Source organism: Vigna angularis, chromosome 10 (assembly GCF_016808095.1).
Source record: "Vigna angularis cultivar LongXiaoDou No.4 chromosome 10, ASM1680809v1, whole genome shotgun sequence".
Lineage (NCBI taxonomy): Eukaryota > Viridiplantae > Streptophyta > Magnoliopsida > Fabales > Fabaceae > Vigna > Vigna angularis.
Window position 1 is genome coordinate 1,110,690 of NC_068979.1, and position 18,864 is coordinate 1,129,553.

An 18,864-nucleotide genomic window follows, 5' to 3' on the forward strand; every position below is an offset into this window, starting at 1 on the left:
TTAGTCTGTTCTGTCCAAGTTACAGTTATGGACTAGACCTCCTGTTATTCCCACGCATGACATGCTCCCCTCTACTTGAGAACGAGCATTCACGGAATATCAGGATGGATCACCATCTAAGCTTACCACGTTCATACTTACAATTCTCAATATTCATTCAAGAGTCGTTCCACCCTGGAACGCTCGTTCAAATCCACAATCACAATTTCAGTTCTCATAGTGTTCGCACATCTTAATTCATCCTCTTAAATACATTTTCATTCTATGTTCCACTTTCTTAAAAAGACGAACGTTCAGCCTCCTTCATAATGAGGACAACCGTGGAGAACAAAACCTAAGAATTTACTCCGTTCCAAAACAGAATAGAACCAATTACCAATAGATGGACGACCTGTATTAATCAAGGTTACTCGACACTGTCGGTCGACACAGATGGATGATCTGTAGTCACAAGGGTGATCGACACAGTAGGTCGACACAGATGAATGATCTGTAGTAACAAGGGTGATCGACACAGTAGGTCGACACAGATGGAAGATCTGTAGGAACAAGGGTGATCGACACGGTAGGTCGACACAGATGGAAGATCTGTAGTAACAAGGGTACTCGACGCTATCGGTCGACACAGATAGTCGACCTGTATTAACAATGGTCCTCAAAACTATCGGCGACACAGATGGATGATCTATATTCTCAAGAATGCTCGACACTGTCGGTCGACACAAATGAAGGATCTGTATTATCAAGGGCTTTTCCAGAAAAGAGTAAGAGCGCTTGGTGTAAGACCGAGCACTGCCCAATACGATTACTATGTGTAAGATCGACACTGCTCATTATGAGCTCTAAATAAAAGACCTACATAGCTCATGCTCGACTAGAATCCTTCCCAAATGAAAGTATTCCAATTCAAATAAAGTTTACTGGAACATCAAACGGTCGAGAACCGTTTAATGTCGGACATACGTTATCATAGGAAAGTTGATATTCAAGTTTCACTTATGTTCACTGCTTCTAAGCATGTATATTTCATATTCACACGTATCACCCATATCATACATTTCGACCAACATATCATGTTCATGCAGTACAGCAATGTTCGATCATGCATACTCAACCAATATACACCTCATACTTATGATCATATACCAACAATCAGATAACACAGTTCATACTTCATGCGACACACGTAATGTTCATACAGTACAAGACAAACGTAAGAATTAAATTTAATAAGCTTCCCTTACCCGGATTCAGTAGCGAACGTCCTAAAGGGTGGATCTTGACTCGTCTAAAAAGGAATTCTCTCAACGTTCTCTTAAGCTTTCCCACTAAACTAATCAAAAGAAAAAGAATGGCTTAGCATACACCGCTGCATGCAACTGAAACAGTTTACAGAAACTTCAGGGACGATCGCCCAAGTGAAACTTACCAGAATTGGAAGTCGTTCGGTTAGAACTGAAGCTCGCGGTGCAGGGAACGTTCCTACGGTGGTGAAACGTGAACGGAGATAATGGTGGTAAGTTGCAGAAGAGAGAAGGAGAAAGGGTTCAAGAGAGAAGGAGGAGAAATGGAGATTCTGAGTTTGGAAGGGGAGAAGGTGCGCGTGAGAGGGAGTGGGAGATTTTCCAGAAAATTCAGTTTTGCTCAAATCCCACTGTCAAACGGACGAGCGTCCCTCTCGTCGACACCTGCACCCCACTACTGACTTCAGAAGTTTCCATTTTGACAAGTGGCGCACATGCACGGCTCGTTGGTGGATTTCCAAACGCTCAGAACACGTGGCACGGCGCATTTATGGAAGTACAGTGGTGACGCAGCACAGTAATAAATGGGACGTGACAGGTTACCTACAAATCAGAAAAATGACTTTAACCTATACTTAAAATTAAAAGAATATATTGTTAGAAGGAGACTTTAAGCCTAACTCAATCTCACAAAACCGGCTTGTAAGATGAGGTTTGTACCAAGTTATAAACTATGAATTGACCTTATTTATAGTCAATTTGAAACTTCTAACATACATAAAAAAAAAAATTAGTCTCAACCCCACAAATAAAAAATAGATTCATAAATCGAAATAGTAAGTGATAGTTTTACTTTGAAGATGTAACTTGGGCAGTGGTAGTTTGTTATGTGTTAGTTGAAGTGTTTTATATTAAAAAAAAGACAGCACATGATGGATCAAAAACCTGACTCTAAAGTCAAGGTTCCACAACCATAAAACGATGATTCTTTGTTTGTCATAGCATATGAACTCATCGCATGCACACAGTTGACCATGCATTTCAAACGAAACACGCTTGGTGGGTTGGTGTGCCGTCCAACAAATAATTCACTTTATATTTTACTCAATTTAAATTCTTCTCCACTTTTTTCTCTCCCTTTTATTTCAACACACTCACTTCTTATTATAGAAAAATATAACGATATTTTAACAATATTTTTTTTACAACATTTTAATATCATATACATGTCATCATGTGATTGATTCAAAATTACTCCACAATCAATAATAATAATCATAAACACCACTAATCACAAAATAACATGTAAATGATGTTAAGATGTTGTCAAAAAAATGTTGTCAAACTATCATTATCTATAGAAAAAATATTTATATTTGCAAAAATCAATCTCTTAATATATTTATTCAAAACTTATACCAAACTTATTATTCTTAGTTTTACATCTTGAAAAAGCCTCTCAAAAATATTTTATTCATGTATTTCTTCATTTTCTTAAATGAAAGAAAAAAAATCTTATAGTCATGTGCTCGATGGTTGACCAGGTCATCCACAAGAACTTGTTTTTTTTCCGAGCTCAAACTCAAAATAGTTTATTTTTTTCTTCAGTCAATTTCTAGACTTGAAAGATAGCTAATGACCTTTAAATAATATAATATTTTTTATTTTTTAATATGAATTTAATTATTGAATAAACTTATTTGGTTACGCAATTTTTTATTATTTTATTATTGCTCCATGTTTAACTTATTCTCTATTTATTAAATTCGTTTAAATTTTTAACATATTTTTGCTTTTATTTTTATATTTTATTTAAATAATATATCGTTTGAAAAGACATAAATATTAGTTTCTTCGGATTTAATGATTTATAAAATACTTATTTTATTTTTATCTCCCTTTTAATATTTCTTTCACTTTATTTTTTTTGGGAAAGTTTAAGTAACTTAAACAATTATCTCTTGTTTTAGTTATTTATTTATTTATTTACTTAAAAGCTCTTCTTTGATTATATATAACTCTTTGTAACTGCAATATATTTGACACTAAAAAGAAAAATGTCTATATATCTTACCATGAATCTCATAGTATCATAATTTTAAAAATTATCATCATTTTTTGTAAAATAAATTATTATTTTTTAATTATAAATAAGTAGCTATCTATATTTATGCATACGAGTGCATTTAAACGTTTATATGTTATTTAACATTTATGAAAATATAAATTACCTAAAATAACGTGGACTTTATTTTCATTCCTCATTGTCATATTCTTATTCACAAAAATATGTGAATATAATAAATCACCTATAATTAGGTGGACCTGATACCACCCTATTTCTTCCGACCGTGACTTTGTCAATTATTTTAATATTGTAATTTTAATGACTAATATTAATAATTTACAATTTCATGTAATTTTGTTATTTTATTTATTTTAGAAATCAATTTAATTATTAGTTTTAATTTTAAAATGAATAGTTTCAGGAATTACCTCTGTCATTTCATTGATTTCAATAACGAATATGATTAACCGTTACAGTTTTAAGTATTAAAGCAATTTACAGTTTTTTATCGAGAATAATTATCCATTATTAATTGAGGAATAGCGATAATCTTGAACTCAAACGAATCATGTTTTATTTGATTTGACAATCTAACTACTAAACGCATGTTTGTAAACATTTACATCAAACTTGAGAAATAAAAAGAACATGTCTCTTTATATTGATAAAAATATACTTTTCAGAAATATAGAATTATAAGTTTTGATATAAGTGTTGTTTATTTTCTAGAAAACAAAAATTATAATTCTCATTTTATTATTTTAGTTACATTTTCATTTCGAAAAATGGTATTTTGTGAGAAAAAAGATATTTTAAAATAAAACTAGTTGCAAAATTTTGCCTTTTTTGTCTACATACTTAAAAACCTAATTTTAGTCTCACACATAATATTTTTAATTACTTTTAGTCTGCAAAATTCACACTCTCTTTCTATTTCCAAAGGATAATGTTTATCATATTTCTTTATAATATTTTAATATCATTTACGTGTGATTCACGTATTATTATGTAGTCTAAAATTATTTTACAATCAATAATAATAATTATAGACATTAATATAGATCAATCACAAAATAATACATAGATATGTTAAAATGTTATCGTAGTATCGTTATTTATTAATAAATATGTAATGTAAAATTGTTTCTAAATATCATTCACTAACAACCTGAAAGGGAAAATGTCAAAAGTATTTTTAAATGTAAATCTATGTTCGACAATTTTTGTGGTGGTAAAATAATACAAGATTGAGAAGTTATGGTAGTGGGACCAAACCCACAGCCAGTAGGACAGTGACGAGAATTAAAGGCAATATCCACTCATAGGACCATGTATATCAGTTTTTCCTTTTCCAAATACCATTTGCAAAATTAGGCCTCACTGTCATTCCCCATCCTACCTTGTCCAAACATATCACCACAATTCACTATCACACTTAACCTATAATTCAACAAAATAACAATTAATGTGCTTCCCTAACACCAGTGACCAGAGAGGTTGTACAACTATCAAAATTTAGGTTTTATGTGCAACTCCGGAACACTATTCGGTCCGAATCACAGTCAAAACATTCGTTCACATTTTTTATAAGTCTCTTGAGGTTACCTTCAATTTTTGTTATAAAGCTTTTTTTACCAAATTGTATTAGGATATTTCTCAAAGTTACTTCAATGTGTCAGTTATATCATCAATCTATTATCACAATAAAATTTTAAATTTACAATAATATTTATAACATAAATTGAAGCATACAAATACTGTTGATAAACATAATTTGATAAGGTTTTAGCATGGAAAAATTAGAATAAAATATATTACCGCAGTGGTGTGAGTGTAGTTGAAGTAATAATGGTTAATAAATTAGTTTGCCTGATGGAGGGTTGGGTGAGGCATGGAATTGAAAATTGAATAGAATAGTTTTGGTAGAGAATCCACAAAGGTAGGCTGAAAGAAAATGACAGAAAAGGGGGTAGGTAGGTAAGTAAGAGTGGCTGGAAGAAGAACGCTTGTTCTCAAAACGTGATCCAATGCGTGGCTGCCCCTTCTCCATCTACTGATTCATTCATTCATTCATTCATTCATTCATTCATTCATTCTCACCTAACACCCTTCCCCTTCCCTATATTACTTCATTCTCATATTTCCTTCTGCATCACTCTTTCTCTCTCTCTGTCTTTATCTCTTCCCACCATAGTAACCTTTCAATCCAACAACACCATGTTAAGTGTAGCTCCTTCTGTTGATACCAATACTACCAAAGAGATGCCTGCAGCAAAAACAGAGCAGAACCAAATTCCTCAGACTACCCATGTATTCAAATCAAAATTACCAGACATACCAATCTCCAACCACATGCCCCTCCATGCCTACTGCTTCCAAAACCTCTCCAAATTCGCCGACCGTCCTTGCCTCATCGTCGGCTCCGCCGCCAAAACCTACACTTACGCAGAGACTCACCTTATATCACGCAAGATTGCAGCCGGATTCTCGAACCTCGGCATCCGAAAGGGCGACGTCGTCATGATCCTCCTCCAGAACTCCGCCGAGTTCGTCCTCTCCTTCCTCGCCGCCTCCATGATCGGTGCCGTTGCCACCACCGCCAACCCGTTCTACACCGCCGCCGAGATCTTCAAGCAGTTCAGCGCCTCCAAGGCGAAGCTCATCATAACTCAGGCAATGTACGTTGACAAGCTCCGCAACCACGACGGCGGATGGAGCCTCGGCGAGGACTTCAAGGTCGTGACCGTGGACGATCCGCCGGAGAATTGCCTCCACTTCTCGGTACTCTCGGAGGCGAACGAGAACGACGTTCCGGAGGTGGAGATCCATCCGGACGATGCGGTGGCGCTTCCGTTCTCCTCCGGCACCACGGGGTTACCGAAAGGAGTGATTCTGACTCACAAGAGTTTAACCACGAGCGTGGCGCAACAGGTGGACGGGGAGAACCCTAACCTCTACCTCACTACCGAGGACGTACTCCTCTGCGTGCTCCCGCTCTTTCACATATTCTCGCTCAACAGTGTGCTGTTATGCGCGCTGAGAGCCGGGAGTGGCGTTTTGCTGATGCAGAAGTTCGAGATTGGGACGCTGCTGGAGCTCATACAGCGCTACCGCGTGTCGGTGGCCATGGTGGTGCCTCCCTTGGTGCTGGCGCTGGCAAAGAATCCGATGGTCGCGAATTTTGATCTCAGTTCAATACGGTTAGTTCTCTCCGGTGCCGCTCCCTTGGGTAAGGAGCTCGAAGACGCCCTCCACAGCAGGGTGCCTCACGCTGTTTTGGGACAGGTAACTAATTACCGTACACATTCCCTTAATTTTATTAATTATTATAATTATTATGGACGTAAAACTCTAATTCTAGCATTATAAAAAAATAAATAAATAAAAATTAACGTAAAAGTTATAAGAAGACAAAGGATCATGTGGATATATAATAATAATAACATTTAATTATGCCACCCATATTTTCCGCGGGTACTTATTTCTTATAAAGCTTTTGCATGCGATGATAATTACGAATGGTCACACCAAAGAGAAGGAAATATATTTGGAGCATGTGAGGATACCTTAAACACTTGTTATTGATACATACATATATTGAGTAGTACAGATAGATCAATAAATTTTATAACTAGCTGTGATATAATTATAATAAGGAGGAGAGTATTTATTATTAAGAATATATATACGTCTAAATAAATGATTAAGATAAAATAATCAGGGTTTTTACTCGATTAAAAAATAAATATAGTATGTGCATGACAACCGGTCATGCATTATTTCAAATGCAGCTCACCGCACCAACCCCCAAAATAGTGTGAAATAGGTACACAAGCTTCCACACAAGACTTTTAGTGTCGTGTCATGTTTGATTTGGTCAATGACGTAAGCCAAACAAACAATAGACCAGTCAAAAATTCACTGCCACCTCGGTTTACGCCACTCCACTGCAACCCAATTCCTTTAATTTTAAACATTTTCATAATAATAATAGTAATAACAACAAGAAAACTAACTTATCTTACCAAATTAAATTTACCATTAAATTTATAATATACTCCATTTTTTAATAATTTAATAAATAAACAACAAAATTGTAAAGTGGGGACGTGGTGTATTACAGGGTTACGGGATGACAGAAGCAGGGCCAGTCCTTTCCATGTGCTTGGGCTTTGCAAAACAACCATTCCCAACAAAATCGGGATCTTGTGGAACCGTTGTCAGAAATGCAGAGCTAAAGGTGGTTGACCCTGAAACTGGTCGTTCTCTTGGCTACAATCAACCCGGTGAAATTTGCATCCGAGGGCTACAGATCATGAAAGGTATATATATATATATATATATATATATATATATATATATATATATATATATATATATATATATATATATATATATATATATATATATATATATATATATATATATATATATATATATAATAATATTCCTTGCGTTTTTCTATTTATTAATTTTTTTTTTCAAGTGTTAATTGGCTTACTGACACTCAAATTCATATACGTCAGGATATCTGAACGACGACCAAGCGACGGCATCGACCATCGACGCAGAGGGTTGGCTTCACACCGGTGATGTTGGCTATGTAGATGATGATGACGAAATTTTCATTGTTGACAGGGTGAAAGAACTCATTAAGTTTAAAGGCTTCCAGGTGCCCCCTGCAGAACTCGAAGGGCTTCTTGTAAGCCATCCCTCCATTGCAGACGCCGCAGTTGTCCCGTAAGCTTCTTAATCTTCTGCATTTTAACGGCTCACTACATATAGTACAGATCACTGAACTTTCATTTTATCGATGTTAACAGACAAAAGGATGTTGTTGCCGGTGAACTTCCCGTTGCTTTCGTTGTCAGATCTAACGGCTTTGATCTAACAGAAGAGGCTGTGAAAGAGTATATAGCTAAACAGGTATGCGGCATTGAAAATAATTGTGTGTTAATATATAAAACCTAACTTCATTTACATGATCATGTCGTTGAAGTGCATGCATAAATTTGAAGATGGTTTTGATTATGAACAGGTGGTGTTTTACAAAAGACTGCACAAAGTTTATTTTGTTCATGCTATTCCCAAGTCTCCGTCGGGGAAGATATTAAGGAAAGATCTGAGAGCAAAGCTTGAAGCAGCCGCCGCCGCCGCCGTCACTCCGACGCCTTAAGGCCAGAATCTGCCTCTTTTTTTGACGAGTTTTTCAGATTTTTTTTTTAAATTATTGATTTGACACGTGTAATTTACGTGTGAATGCTTGAAGCATAAAGTGAATCCGAGAAGCAGTTGCACTTGCATATAATCACTGTATTCTCATGTCCATTACCTGAGCTTCTCCGGTATTGTAATTTTAGATAACTGTTTCGGTTCTTATATATTCATGTTATCAGATCTTGCTATCCTTTTTCTGCATTCCTTTCGCTAGAGATTTTTTATATTATTTTCTCTTATACTTCCGTATAAAATAAAGATATAAATATTTATATTATTTTCTCTTATATATAAAATTGAATGGTACACGAGTAATCGTACATACAACAAAGTATTAGTTATGTATTTTCATTTTACAATATTTATGATGTAGTTGTTGTGTATATATTTTTTGTTATTTTTTTAAATTATTAAAATAGAAATTTTTTTAAAAAGTTACAATCATACGTGGAAACTAACAAATACTGTTTTAAGTTGACTAAAATCCTACAAGTTCAGTTTTAATAATAATTATGATAACGAAAGTAAAGTATTTATAAAGGTTTAATATTTTGAGTTTTATAAACAAGCAAAAGAGCTTTCTATAAACATCATTACTGTACAACATATACCACAGATTTATGACATTGTCTTATTCACAAATTCATGAAAATAGAAATTACCTATAATAACGTGGTCCCTATTCCATTCCATTTCTCATTTATCACATTTCTTATTCACAAATATATGTGAATATAAATCACTTGTAATTAGGTGGATCTGATCCCACCCCACATTTCATTTCATGCAGCTGGATACATAAAACAGCTTCTATGTGCAACCACTTCTGCAATCACGCAATGGTTTCATTATTTATCCATTTTGACTTCTTTTCCTATAAACTTAATATGTTAATTCGTCCCATTGTAGCTATATTTTTCAAATAAAATGACGTTTAAATACAAATTTGTTTTGGGTATGAGTCGAACATCACAGTCAAACACTTTTTTACATTTTTTTTCTACTTCATCTTTAAGTATCAAGTCAGTTCAAGTCAGTTACACGTGTTTATTACATTAAAATTTTAAATTTTCAATAAATATAATTATCTATCTCCTTATTTTATCTCTGTATTTATAGATTTTAAAATAAATTTTAATTAGAATTGATCTACTCACAGTTAAAAAAATCAATAAATGTTTTTTCTAGTATATATGTTCGATTTGCAAAATTAGTACCTAGTGGAAACACCTCATTTATACTAACTTGAGATTGGAAATCACCTTTCAATGTTTTTATGAAAACATTGATGGTCTAATCAATGATAAATCGGTCCATACGATACAACACTTTTTATCAATATTTTAATATAAATATTAATTTTTTATTAAATTTAAAGTATATCAGTAAAATAAATAAAAATAATAACGAATCAACAAAAAATAAAAAAATGATGCCGAAATTATTGTTAAAGAATTTATGTTCAAATAATTTTTTCATTTTTTCAGTACCATCTCAATCTCTTGAAATTTTTCAATAAGGTTTTTATTTGTTTTAAAATATTTATAAATAGAACCTTTTAATTAATTGATTCTCACACAGTTAGTTGTGAAATAAAAATGGATCACATGCATGGATAGTGACATTATTTTTTTCTCTTGTTTTATTATTTTTCTTCCTTTTCATTTTCCCTTATTTTTTTTTTCGTTTTCAAATTCTACGACACAAATCGTTCACAGTAAGAGGCAAGTAGGCGAGATTTCAAACGTGTGACCCATCTTTGTTCAAACACTGTTCAAACAAACTCATCTTTGGTCAAACACTGTTCATCCAAAGCTTCCTTCTCTGCGACATCGCCTTTAACTATTCTAACAAACAAGCCCAAGTTTGAGAAAAGTCCAAGAAGATTTAATATTAGTTTTATCATCAAATACTTAATTATTATATATTATTCATCTTTTTCATTCATATTTAATATACTTACCTTTTCAATTCAATCTCTGCATGATCTCAAAAAGTGGTTGTTCAGATTGATGTAACATTTCAATTCATTTAAATAGTTTAAAACTTTATTAATAAAATATTATATAATCAATAAACTGAAACAATTAAAAAAAAAGTATATAAAAACATCCGTAAAGTTATCAAAAATATAATTATAAATCAAATTTTTATATACACAACTCTAATCTAAAATTTTATCTACACGTTTACAAACTATTTCTTCAAAACAATAAAAAAGAAATTAATTATCCTAAAATATAGTTACAACTCTTGTCACCTAAAACTTATTTCACTATATTACCACTTTCTGCTTGCACTAATCAGATTATTATTTCAAAAAGAAATAAACAAATATCACATAAAGAAAACATAAAAGATTAAATTATAATATTATGAAAGAATCAAATAATGCAATTATAAATTATGTATTACACAATTTATTTTCAAATAAATCAAATACAAATATATAGATAAATCTTAAACTTGATCGTGTATATTGATGTCAAATTATGACAAACCATATACTTATAGTGATGGAACAATTGAGTCTTATAAACTATACAAGATTAGTCATTCTATCATTTATGATAAAAGAATTAAACAATAGATTAGCACCTTCTATTACATAATCTCTTTTCTTACATGAGATAAATGATTATTAGAATATAACTCTTTCAATATGAAAAAACTTGTGGTCACTTGAAAGTGGTAACATAATTGTTTGAAAGGGATTTGATTTTGTTTACGTAGATGAATCTAACAACTAAATCACTAATTCTTATAAATAATTTTGTAACTTTTTCCAATTTTTTAATTTTAAAAACACAAAAATTCATATCATATATATATATAATAATAATAATTTGTCACCTGGTTTAAAATATCAGTATATCACCTCGTTGTCATAATTAGCCTAATTTAATGATAAAGATTTAATTGAAGTATTTTTAAAGAATACAAAGACTCAATTAAAAAAAACTTATTTGAAATTATTAAGAATGATTAAACTTTTTTTTTATGTTTTTGACGGATTTTAAAATATATAAAAGGTTAACTGTACGGAAAAATAAACACTCCTCCAATCCAACAACTTGGTGACCTAATTTTGAACATTAATCACACTTGGGGGCTTTGAACGAAAATTATAAAAGAATAAACTTCGCAACATTTAAAAAAATGAAATATATAAAAAATAAAATTGAAAGAAAAAAAATTGATTTGTCGAAAGTCAAAATTGGCTAAAATAGTTTGGTAAAAATGAAAAATAATCAATACATTTATTTATTGGAGTAGAGTGTTAATTCAGAATTTAAACATGCGTATTGCTTTCTGCACCGTGGTATCTTTTTTCTTCCTGCACCCTATCTACCATAGATGAACCTTTTACATTTATGAATGACACTTTTACATTTATGAATGACACTTTTACATTTTTGACTTTAATTTAACCCTAATTTTTTAACAGTTTAATCTTCTTCCCCAAACTGCAACCACATTTCCTTGAAGCTCTGACCGTCGGTGAGGTGCATCTCCGGTTGACTGTGTCAGTTCCTTGCAAGTTGAGGGCTTCGTTTTCTGCAGCGGAGAAGAAAGCCGTGGCCGGCGTGTGTCGGAGCAGAGGGCAGCGGCAGTGGCTTGCTTCTGGCGTCGGCGCAGAGAGCAGAGAATGGAAGAAAGTGAAGAGTTGCAATCGATTCTGCCGTATCTACCACTTCTCATGCGTTCTTCTTCTCTGTTTTGGCCATCCCAAGCGGTGGAAACGCTCAGAGAACTTGGAGGCGGCCGAGTTGACTCGGGCCACCTTTTGTTCCAGGCTATTTCTGACCTCAGAAAAGCTCTTTCTCTCTCTTCCCAACCCTTATCCCCTTCCACTTCGCTTGGATACGAACTCTTCTTCGACGAGGTAACGCTGCTTTTCTTCCTCACCTTTCAATTTCATCATTTCAATTGCGTACATTCATGGATTTGGTTCAGGTTATGTCCCGAGAGGAATCTAGGAAGTGGTTTCAGGAGGTGGTTCCGGTATTGGGCAATCTGCTCTTGAGATTGCCCTCTTTGTTGGAAACACATTATCAAAACCCTCATAATTCTATGCGCAGAACAATTGCTCTTCGCTTATTGGATTCGCAGCAACGGGGGATAATCTTCCTTAGCCAGGTAACACTTTACTGCTACTGATATTGTTATTGCCATTGATTTGAGGCGGCCAACGCTGTCACAGCTTTTGCTTGCATGACTAAAGTTGCTTCTCCTGGCATGCCAATTTATTGTGTGATACTTGATTTTGGTATGCGTGCATGCATACCGGGGATGGTTAACATTACCAATTTCTACTGCCATGCGATCTTATTGTATGATGCATGATTGACGAAGATGATTGTGTAACATATTACCAATTTCTTGCTTTTCAGGAGTTGATTGCTGCCCTTCTTGGCTGCTCATTCTTTTGTCTATTCCCAGTCAAAGACAGATATGTGAATCATCTTCCTATGATCAACTTTGATGAATTGTTTGCGTAAGAAACTTTAGCCATATATATTTATGTTTTTTTACCTCCCAAGTATTCGTACCAACCTATTCAGTTGCTTGTTTTAGTCTTAATTTAGATATCCCAGTGGTGTCAACATGCTGTGGCACTTGATGTATCTTAGATGCGTGCTTGTGTGTGAGAGTGCCTGTGGGAGTATGAAAGAGTGAGAGAGCAAGAATTGATATTGGTCTATTCTGTATGAAAGAGTTATTTTCTTATTTCATACGTCGTTATTATAATTTGTATGTTTTCAGGAGTCTGTATGAAGATTACAGTCAAAAACAGGAAAATAAAATTTGGTGCATCATTCACTATTTTCAAAGGATAAGTTCTAAAATGCCTATGGGTATTGTCTCATTTGAGCGAAAAACACTTCACTTAAAAAATGATTATACTCACATTTCTTGCCCAGATGCCAACTTCTGGAGCACTTCTACTGTACCTCTATGCAGATTTGAGGTAATTGAAGGAAATTTATTTGAAACTTTTAAAAAATGAATATATTTTAGTATTTATTTTTAAATTATCCATTTGGTTTTGTAATAGGTAATCCTTTGGCATTTTCAATAGGTTCACAATTCAGGGCTCATAGAAGATCAATCAAGTGAAGCTGTTGAAGTCGATTTTGCAAATAAATATCTTGGGGGAGGAGCTCTTGGTAGGGGGTGTGTACAGGTACGATATGTTTTCATTTCCACCTCAGTTCTTGGTATAAGTACATTCGTGCTGCCTTTGTGTACATATTGTATTTATCACCTTCCTTCATATTTTAGATTGTTGAGATATTTTCTTTTGTCACACGAACAATTGTTCTATTGATGTTTCATAAATTTGGTTGTAAATGTATGATATAGGAGGAAATCCGTTTTATGGTCAGTCCAGAATTGATTGCTGGGATGCTTTTCTTGCCAGCCATGGAAGATAACGAGGCTATAGAAATTGTTGGTGTGGAAAGGTTCTCAAGTTATACAGGGTTAGTGCTACTTAATGGATATGAACTTGTATAAGATATTGTTATTGTTGATGTCTACTACTAGGTTTATTTACTTAAAAAAATTGATGGGAAAATTTTTTCAATTTCTATTTGAGTATGGAGGAAGAAAAACATGTTTATTGGTTCTTATGCTTTGCATGGTGAATTTTTTCGTGTTGTTGTCATTCTCTGTCAATGTTGGCCAATAGTTTGCTGTAGCTTGAAAGATTTAAATTCTGTGTTTATTTTTTCTTCTCGTTGTTTGTTTGCACACTTGCGTATGACACATTTTTTTTACTAGAGTTTATATCATAGCAAGAACGTAGATATTTGTTCATTTTACTTTTAATTTGTTATTATGTATAATATACAATATGCATATGATAGGGTGCACTAAATTTAAAAAAAAAAATACTTATTTTGATATGATGTCAATTAAAGTTTTTCAGCTGTATACTTTACTCATAATTAGTGGGTGCTTTCTCCATATTCTAATGGTGATATTATTTCCTTATTCTTTAGGTATGCATCATCATTTCGATTTTCTGGTGATTATGTGGATGAAAGGGAAGTAGACGCTCTTGGAAGAAGGAAAACCAGGATTGTTGCAATCGATGCATTATGTAGCCCAGGGATGAGACAATACAGGACGAATTTTCTCCTCCGGTCTGTTAGTATTGGTTTATGGGGCTACTGCATTTATGGATGCAAAATCACAGTTACTTATGGACTATTAGAATATACGAAAATCAAATTTATAATCTTAAATTCATATGTTTGATATTTGCACTTTGAAATTTGCAATTGTTTATAAAAGGTGTGTTTCACATGCATGCATTCCGTGCAAGGTGGAAATACTTTCGAGAGTTGCCTTTAGTTTCTTTTTCTCATTCCTTTTGAACAACGTGCATGTTTTACTACACAGAGTAGCTATTGTAGTATCCATAATATTTGTTTTTTCATGAAAAAAACTTTTCCTTTATGTTAGCTCAGTTTTATACCCCAAAATGAAGAGATTTTGATAAAGGAATTACTGGGATAATTATTCCTGACTTAGTAATAATTTACCCTTTAAGTATATAACTCTGTTCAAAGTACTTAAGTAAAATAAAATCTAAACTGAACATGTTCATTTTTGCAGTGAGATCAATAAAGCATTCTGTGGTTTTCTGTACCAATGTGAATATCAACTATATCAGAAAAAATTGCAAGAGAATGGATGTTCATCTTCACTGGTTGGTCTTTTCCGATGTTTTTTCCTGCAAACAATGATACTGTATTAGTGGATTTAGGTCAAGAACATTTATTTATTTATTAGGATTCAAGTATCCATATCTGCCATCTATCTCCTTTGGTCTTTGTTCAATTATCTTTTTTGAACACTTTTTTTTCACAGTTTGATGCTGCCACCTCAACATCTATGGAAACAAGTGATGGAAAATTTTCAAATCACAAAACTACAAATTCTCAAAACGATTACCATTGCATGGATCAGGTTGATAACATTGGGGTTGCAACTGGAAACTGGGGATGTGGCGCCTTTGGAGGAGATCCTGAAGTAAAGACCATAATTCAGTGGCTTGCAGCTTCTCAGGTAATTTTATATTTTTAGCCTTCACTGTATGAGAATGAGGCAGTTATAACTGTGAGTGTTCTGAATTCATTACGTTAAACTACTTATTTTCCCTGTTAGTTTTCAGTAAGAGTTGAAATATTTGCTAGGGTAAGGTGGGCATTTAGAAATTCTTCTACCCCTAGTTATCCATGCTCAGTTATATACTACTGTTTTGGTCCTTTTGTGTGGTAAATTTGTTTATACGTTCTTGTTGTAAATGTTGTGGCCATACAGCTCATGTTTGATTTCACTAGTTTCTGTATTTGATTTCTTTCTCTTTTTTAGATGATCAATGCGATTGAAGTATTGAAATTTTGATAGCTGAAGGATATCACAAATCATCATATTGACAAAAGGTTAATGAAAATGATTTATTGAAAATTGACTCAACAAAATAAGGTTGTGATTAATTATGCTAACTATTTGTTGATACATGAGACTATGTGATTTTAGGCTTGGTAGCTGGAGAAAAATTGAAAAGAATGAAAAACTGTATTGGTATTAATTGAGATGTATTACAATGTAATCAATCTAACAATGTATTATTGTGTTTGATATGTTCAGAAAGCCTAGAACACTTTATTTCTAGTGATCAGAATCAGCTAATAAGGGAAACAAATCATGAAATAAGGAAATACAATAAATCTTAAGATATAATGAGGAAACTAAAGCTATATTATAACATAAGGAAATATTGTAGCAAATCCCAGAGATGATGACAGAAGCCAATCCTAGAGGATAATATAGATATTTTAGGATACAGTACAATCTGATATTTTCTATAGCCATTCCATAAATAGTTTTAAACTTATTTCTCAAAAGAAAAGGAAAAGGAGCATGAAATGCAGACAGACAAAAGGGTGGTTGGGCATGGAAGCTTGTTTTGTGTGGATTACTCAAACTATTGATGGTTTTGTGTAGTGAGGATTTGATGATTAAGATGAGCTGGTGAGGAATTAGGTCAAACGTGTGGCGGATAAATCATACTCTGTAATTCTGTTTACCCGTGAATTATATGCTTGAAAACCAATTTTGTCTTGGTTCTTTCCTAACAGGCTGTAAGACCTTTCATGGCATACTACACATTTGGCTTGGAGGCATTACAGAGCCTAGATGAGGTAATTTGGTCTTCCTTTTGTGGTAACACCATCGATCCTACGGTAGATGGCTTCCTGATAAGCATCTGCATTGAAATGGGTCATCTGTCTTCCTTATTTCACGTTTAAATATAGATTCAACAACACCCCCTCCCCCCAACCCCCCTCAATGATATTTGCATTCAGCTCTTCTGATGTGATCTGGATTGACTGACCTGGGCCTAGATTTGAAGATTTGCATTAATTGAAGTTTCATCTGGTTCACTGTTTGTTTGACAAATATGCATATCCCATTATCTTCATTGCTTCGTTCCTAACTCATTTCATTGTAATTAGTGGTGATGCTGTCCACGAGTCAATTATCTTCATCTATCCAACTACCACGAGGATTCCCACTCAATTTGGACTTGTCTTTGACAATTTCTCACTAGGTACTTTGATTGATGTTGTGGCAGGTTGCTCATTGGATTTTGTCACAGAGATGGACAGTTGGGGACCTGTGGAACATGTTAGTTGAGTACTCAACAAGTAGATCCAAAGGAGAAACCAATGTGGGTTTCCTTCACTGGCTCCTGCCATCAATACATGGCCATGGTACTGGGATGGATTTGTCAACTTAATCTTCTGTTGTCGAACGTCTCTCTCCTTTGCCAATGCATGTTCTGACTGTTCTCACTTTGAAGAAGGAGCTGTGAAGAGGAATAATTTTTAAGATTTTATGTCCAATGAAGGAAAGGTACAAGGCAACCTTTGTTGATCTGAGTCCTCTGGTGAAGGAAATATCATTGTTGGTGGCAGATATACGTTTTACTTGAATAGTCTGCACTCTGCAGCGGCCAAATTCTTATCTCTTATCTTGATCAGAGGATTCCAAACTTTTTCTTTCGAAGTGATTCAGCCATATACTTTTATTATGACCGCAGCTGCACTGGTAGTGAGGTGTACTGAAGCAGAATGATTTTTGGTAATGAAAGCGGAAAGCAAAACACCAGTAGGGGGAATTCATCCATCAAACTTGAGGAGGATTGCTACTAACAAGCTTTGCTGGGACACATGTTTCTATTTATCCCTCGAGAATTTGTTCACTCAGTTGCTCTGAATGAATGTGATGCATCTATATAAGTGTGATTTCCTTTGTTATACACATGTTTCTATTTTTCCTTTTGATTACATGTTGAATCTCAACTTTTATTCTATTATGTCAGTAACAACAAAAGAAAAAGAAAGTAGTGTAGAAAAACTCACTCTACTACAAATTTGTGTACACTACTAGTTCTTAATGTATAATAATATATGATGGAATTCTTCATATTTTGATGTTTATAACTTATGTTCCTATTTTTACCTTGATTACATTTTAAAATCTCAAAGTTTTGAATTTCAAAATTATTATTTTGTTACGCATGTAACAATATAAGTAAAAAGAAAAATGGCGGAGAAAAATAAGCACTTAGATAAAAATAATAGTATTCCACTCCGTAAAATAATTTGCTTCTGTTTTTTTTTACATAGATATCCAGTCTATATTGCTCTCTTAATATTTTTTTTATTTAAATCATAGATTACACGTTAAATATACAAAATAGTAATATATATATATATATATATATATATATATATATATATATATATATATATATTAAAATTTCTTATTAAAATAGAATAACAAAAAAACAAAACTTGAATATAAAGAGTATTATCTCATTTATTACTCTATTGTTGTGATGATAAACCAATTTAGGAAAATATTTACAATAACATAACATTCGTAACAATATGACTTATTAGCGTATACAATATACAATTTTTTTTTATTTTATAAAATTTATGTTAGACATACTTTGAACTATATAATCTTATCTAGATTAACATGTCATATTTTAACTCTCATTTGTCATCCCATGAAGAGATTCAAACTATTGAAACTCATGTCTTCTAGCAATCTCCAAATTTACAAATTTATTTGCATAATAATTTTTTTTATGAAAAATGTGGGATATTTTGAACTCCATAATGTTTGAATTATGTGTTTTTCCGCCATTTCCGTCAAAGTGATCATGGAATAATTTGAGAAAATGAAAGAGTTTGACAAATTCAGTAGAATCACATTTCAACCGTGAGATGTGTGTTGGTGAGG

The 18,864-nt window shown here is 33.1% G+C and overlaps 2 protein-coding genes and 1 long non-coding RNA gene across 4 annotated transcripts; 2 read left to right on the forward strand and 1 right to left on the reverse strand.

Annotated features, from left to right (window-relative positions):
• The first annotated feature begins 5,193 nt into the window (after positions 1 to 5,193).
• Positions 5,194 to 8,717, forward strand: LOC108320913 (4-coumarate--CoA ligase 2). The gene is made up of 5 exons (XM_017552512.2): positions 5,194 to 6,597; positions 7,436 to 7,634; positions 7,839 to 8,052; positions 8,136 to 8,238; positions 8,351 to 8,717. Exons 1-5 carry the CDS (start codon positions 5,530 to 5,532, stop codon positions 8,486 to 8,488), a joined length of 1,722 nt encoding a protein of 573 aa, XP_017408001.1. The 5' UTR covers positions 5,194 to 5,529; the 3' UTR covers positions 8,489 to 8,717.
• A 3,116-nt stretch (positions 8,718 to 11,833) lies between these two features.
• Positions 11,834 to 18,038, forward strand: LOC108320899 (poly(ADP-ribose) glycohydrolase 1). Of its 2 annotated transcripts, XM_052869355.1 has the most exons (12): positions 11,834 to 11,851; positions 11,978 to 12,415; positions 12,487 to 12,669; positions 12,924 to 13,027; positions 13,297 to 13,501; positions 13,613 to 13,717; positions 13,897 to 14,015; positions 14,538 to 14,681; positions 15,157 to 15,250; positions 15,412 to 15,609; positions 16,686 to 16,748; positions 17,183 to 18,038. In XM_052869355.1, the coding sequence occupies exons 2-12, from the start codon at positions 12,179 to 12,181 to the stop codon at positions 17,345 to 17,347; spliced, it is 1,617 nt and encodes a 538-aa protein (XP_052725315.1). In that variant the 5' UTR covers positions 11,834 to 11,851; positions 11,978 to 12,178; the 3' UTR covers positions 17,348 to 18,038. The 2 variants fall into 2 exon arrangements, with proteins under 2 accessions (XP_052725315.1, XP_017407983.1); XM_017552494.2 differs by lacking the exon at positions 11,834 to 11,851 and having other exon boundaries at positions 11,916 to 12,415.
• LOC128194247 (uncharacterized) lies at positions 15,114 to 15,625 on the reverse strand. Its single transcript, XR_008245622.1, has 2 exons — positions 15,496 to 15,625; positions 15,114 to 15,274 (listed from the first exon to the last, which is right to left on the reverse strand). It is a non-coding gene; the product is annotated as an uncharacterized LOC128194247 (long non-coding RNA).
• Positions 18,039 to 18,864: the final 826 nt, after the last annotated feature.

What these genes read in the sequence shown, in the direction of transcription:
- LOC108320913 (XM_017552512.2), top strand. Translation starts at nt 5,530, where the DNA reads ATGTTAAGTGTAGCTCCTTCTGTTGATACCAATACTACCAAAGAGATG. An exon ending in CTCACGCTGTTTTGGGACAG is followed by an intron (nt 6,598 to 7,435) that starts GTAACTAATTAC and finishes GGTGTATTACAG; the next exon opens with GGTTACGGGATGACAGAAGC. An exon ending in AAGAGTATATAGCTAAACAG is followed by an intron (nt 8,239 to 8,350) that starts GTATGCGGCATT and finishes GATTATGAACAG; the next exon opens with GTGGTGTTTTACAAAAGACT.
- LOC108320899 (XM_052869355.1), top strand. Translation starts at nt 12,179, where the DNA reads ATGGAAGAAAGTGAAGAGTTGCAATCGATTCTGCCGTATCTACCACTT. An exon ending in GGATAATCTTCCTTAGCCAG is followed by an intron (nt 12,670 to 12,923) that starts GTAACACTTTAC and finishes CTTGCTTTTCAG; the next exon opens with GAGTTGATTGCTGCCCTTCT. An exon ending in TACCTCTATGCAGATTTGAG is followed by an intron (nt 13,502 to 13,612) that starts GTAATTGAAGGA and finishes CATTTTCAATAG; the next exon opens with GTTCACAATTCAGGGCTCAT.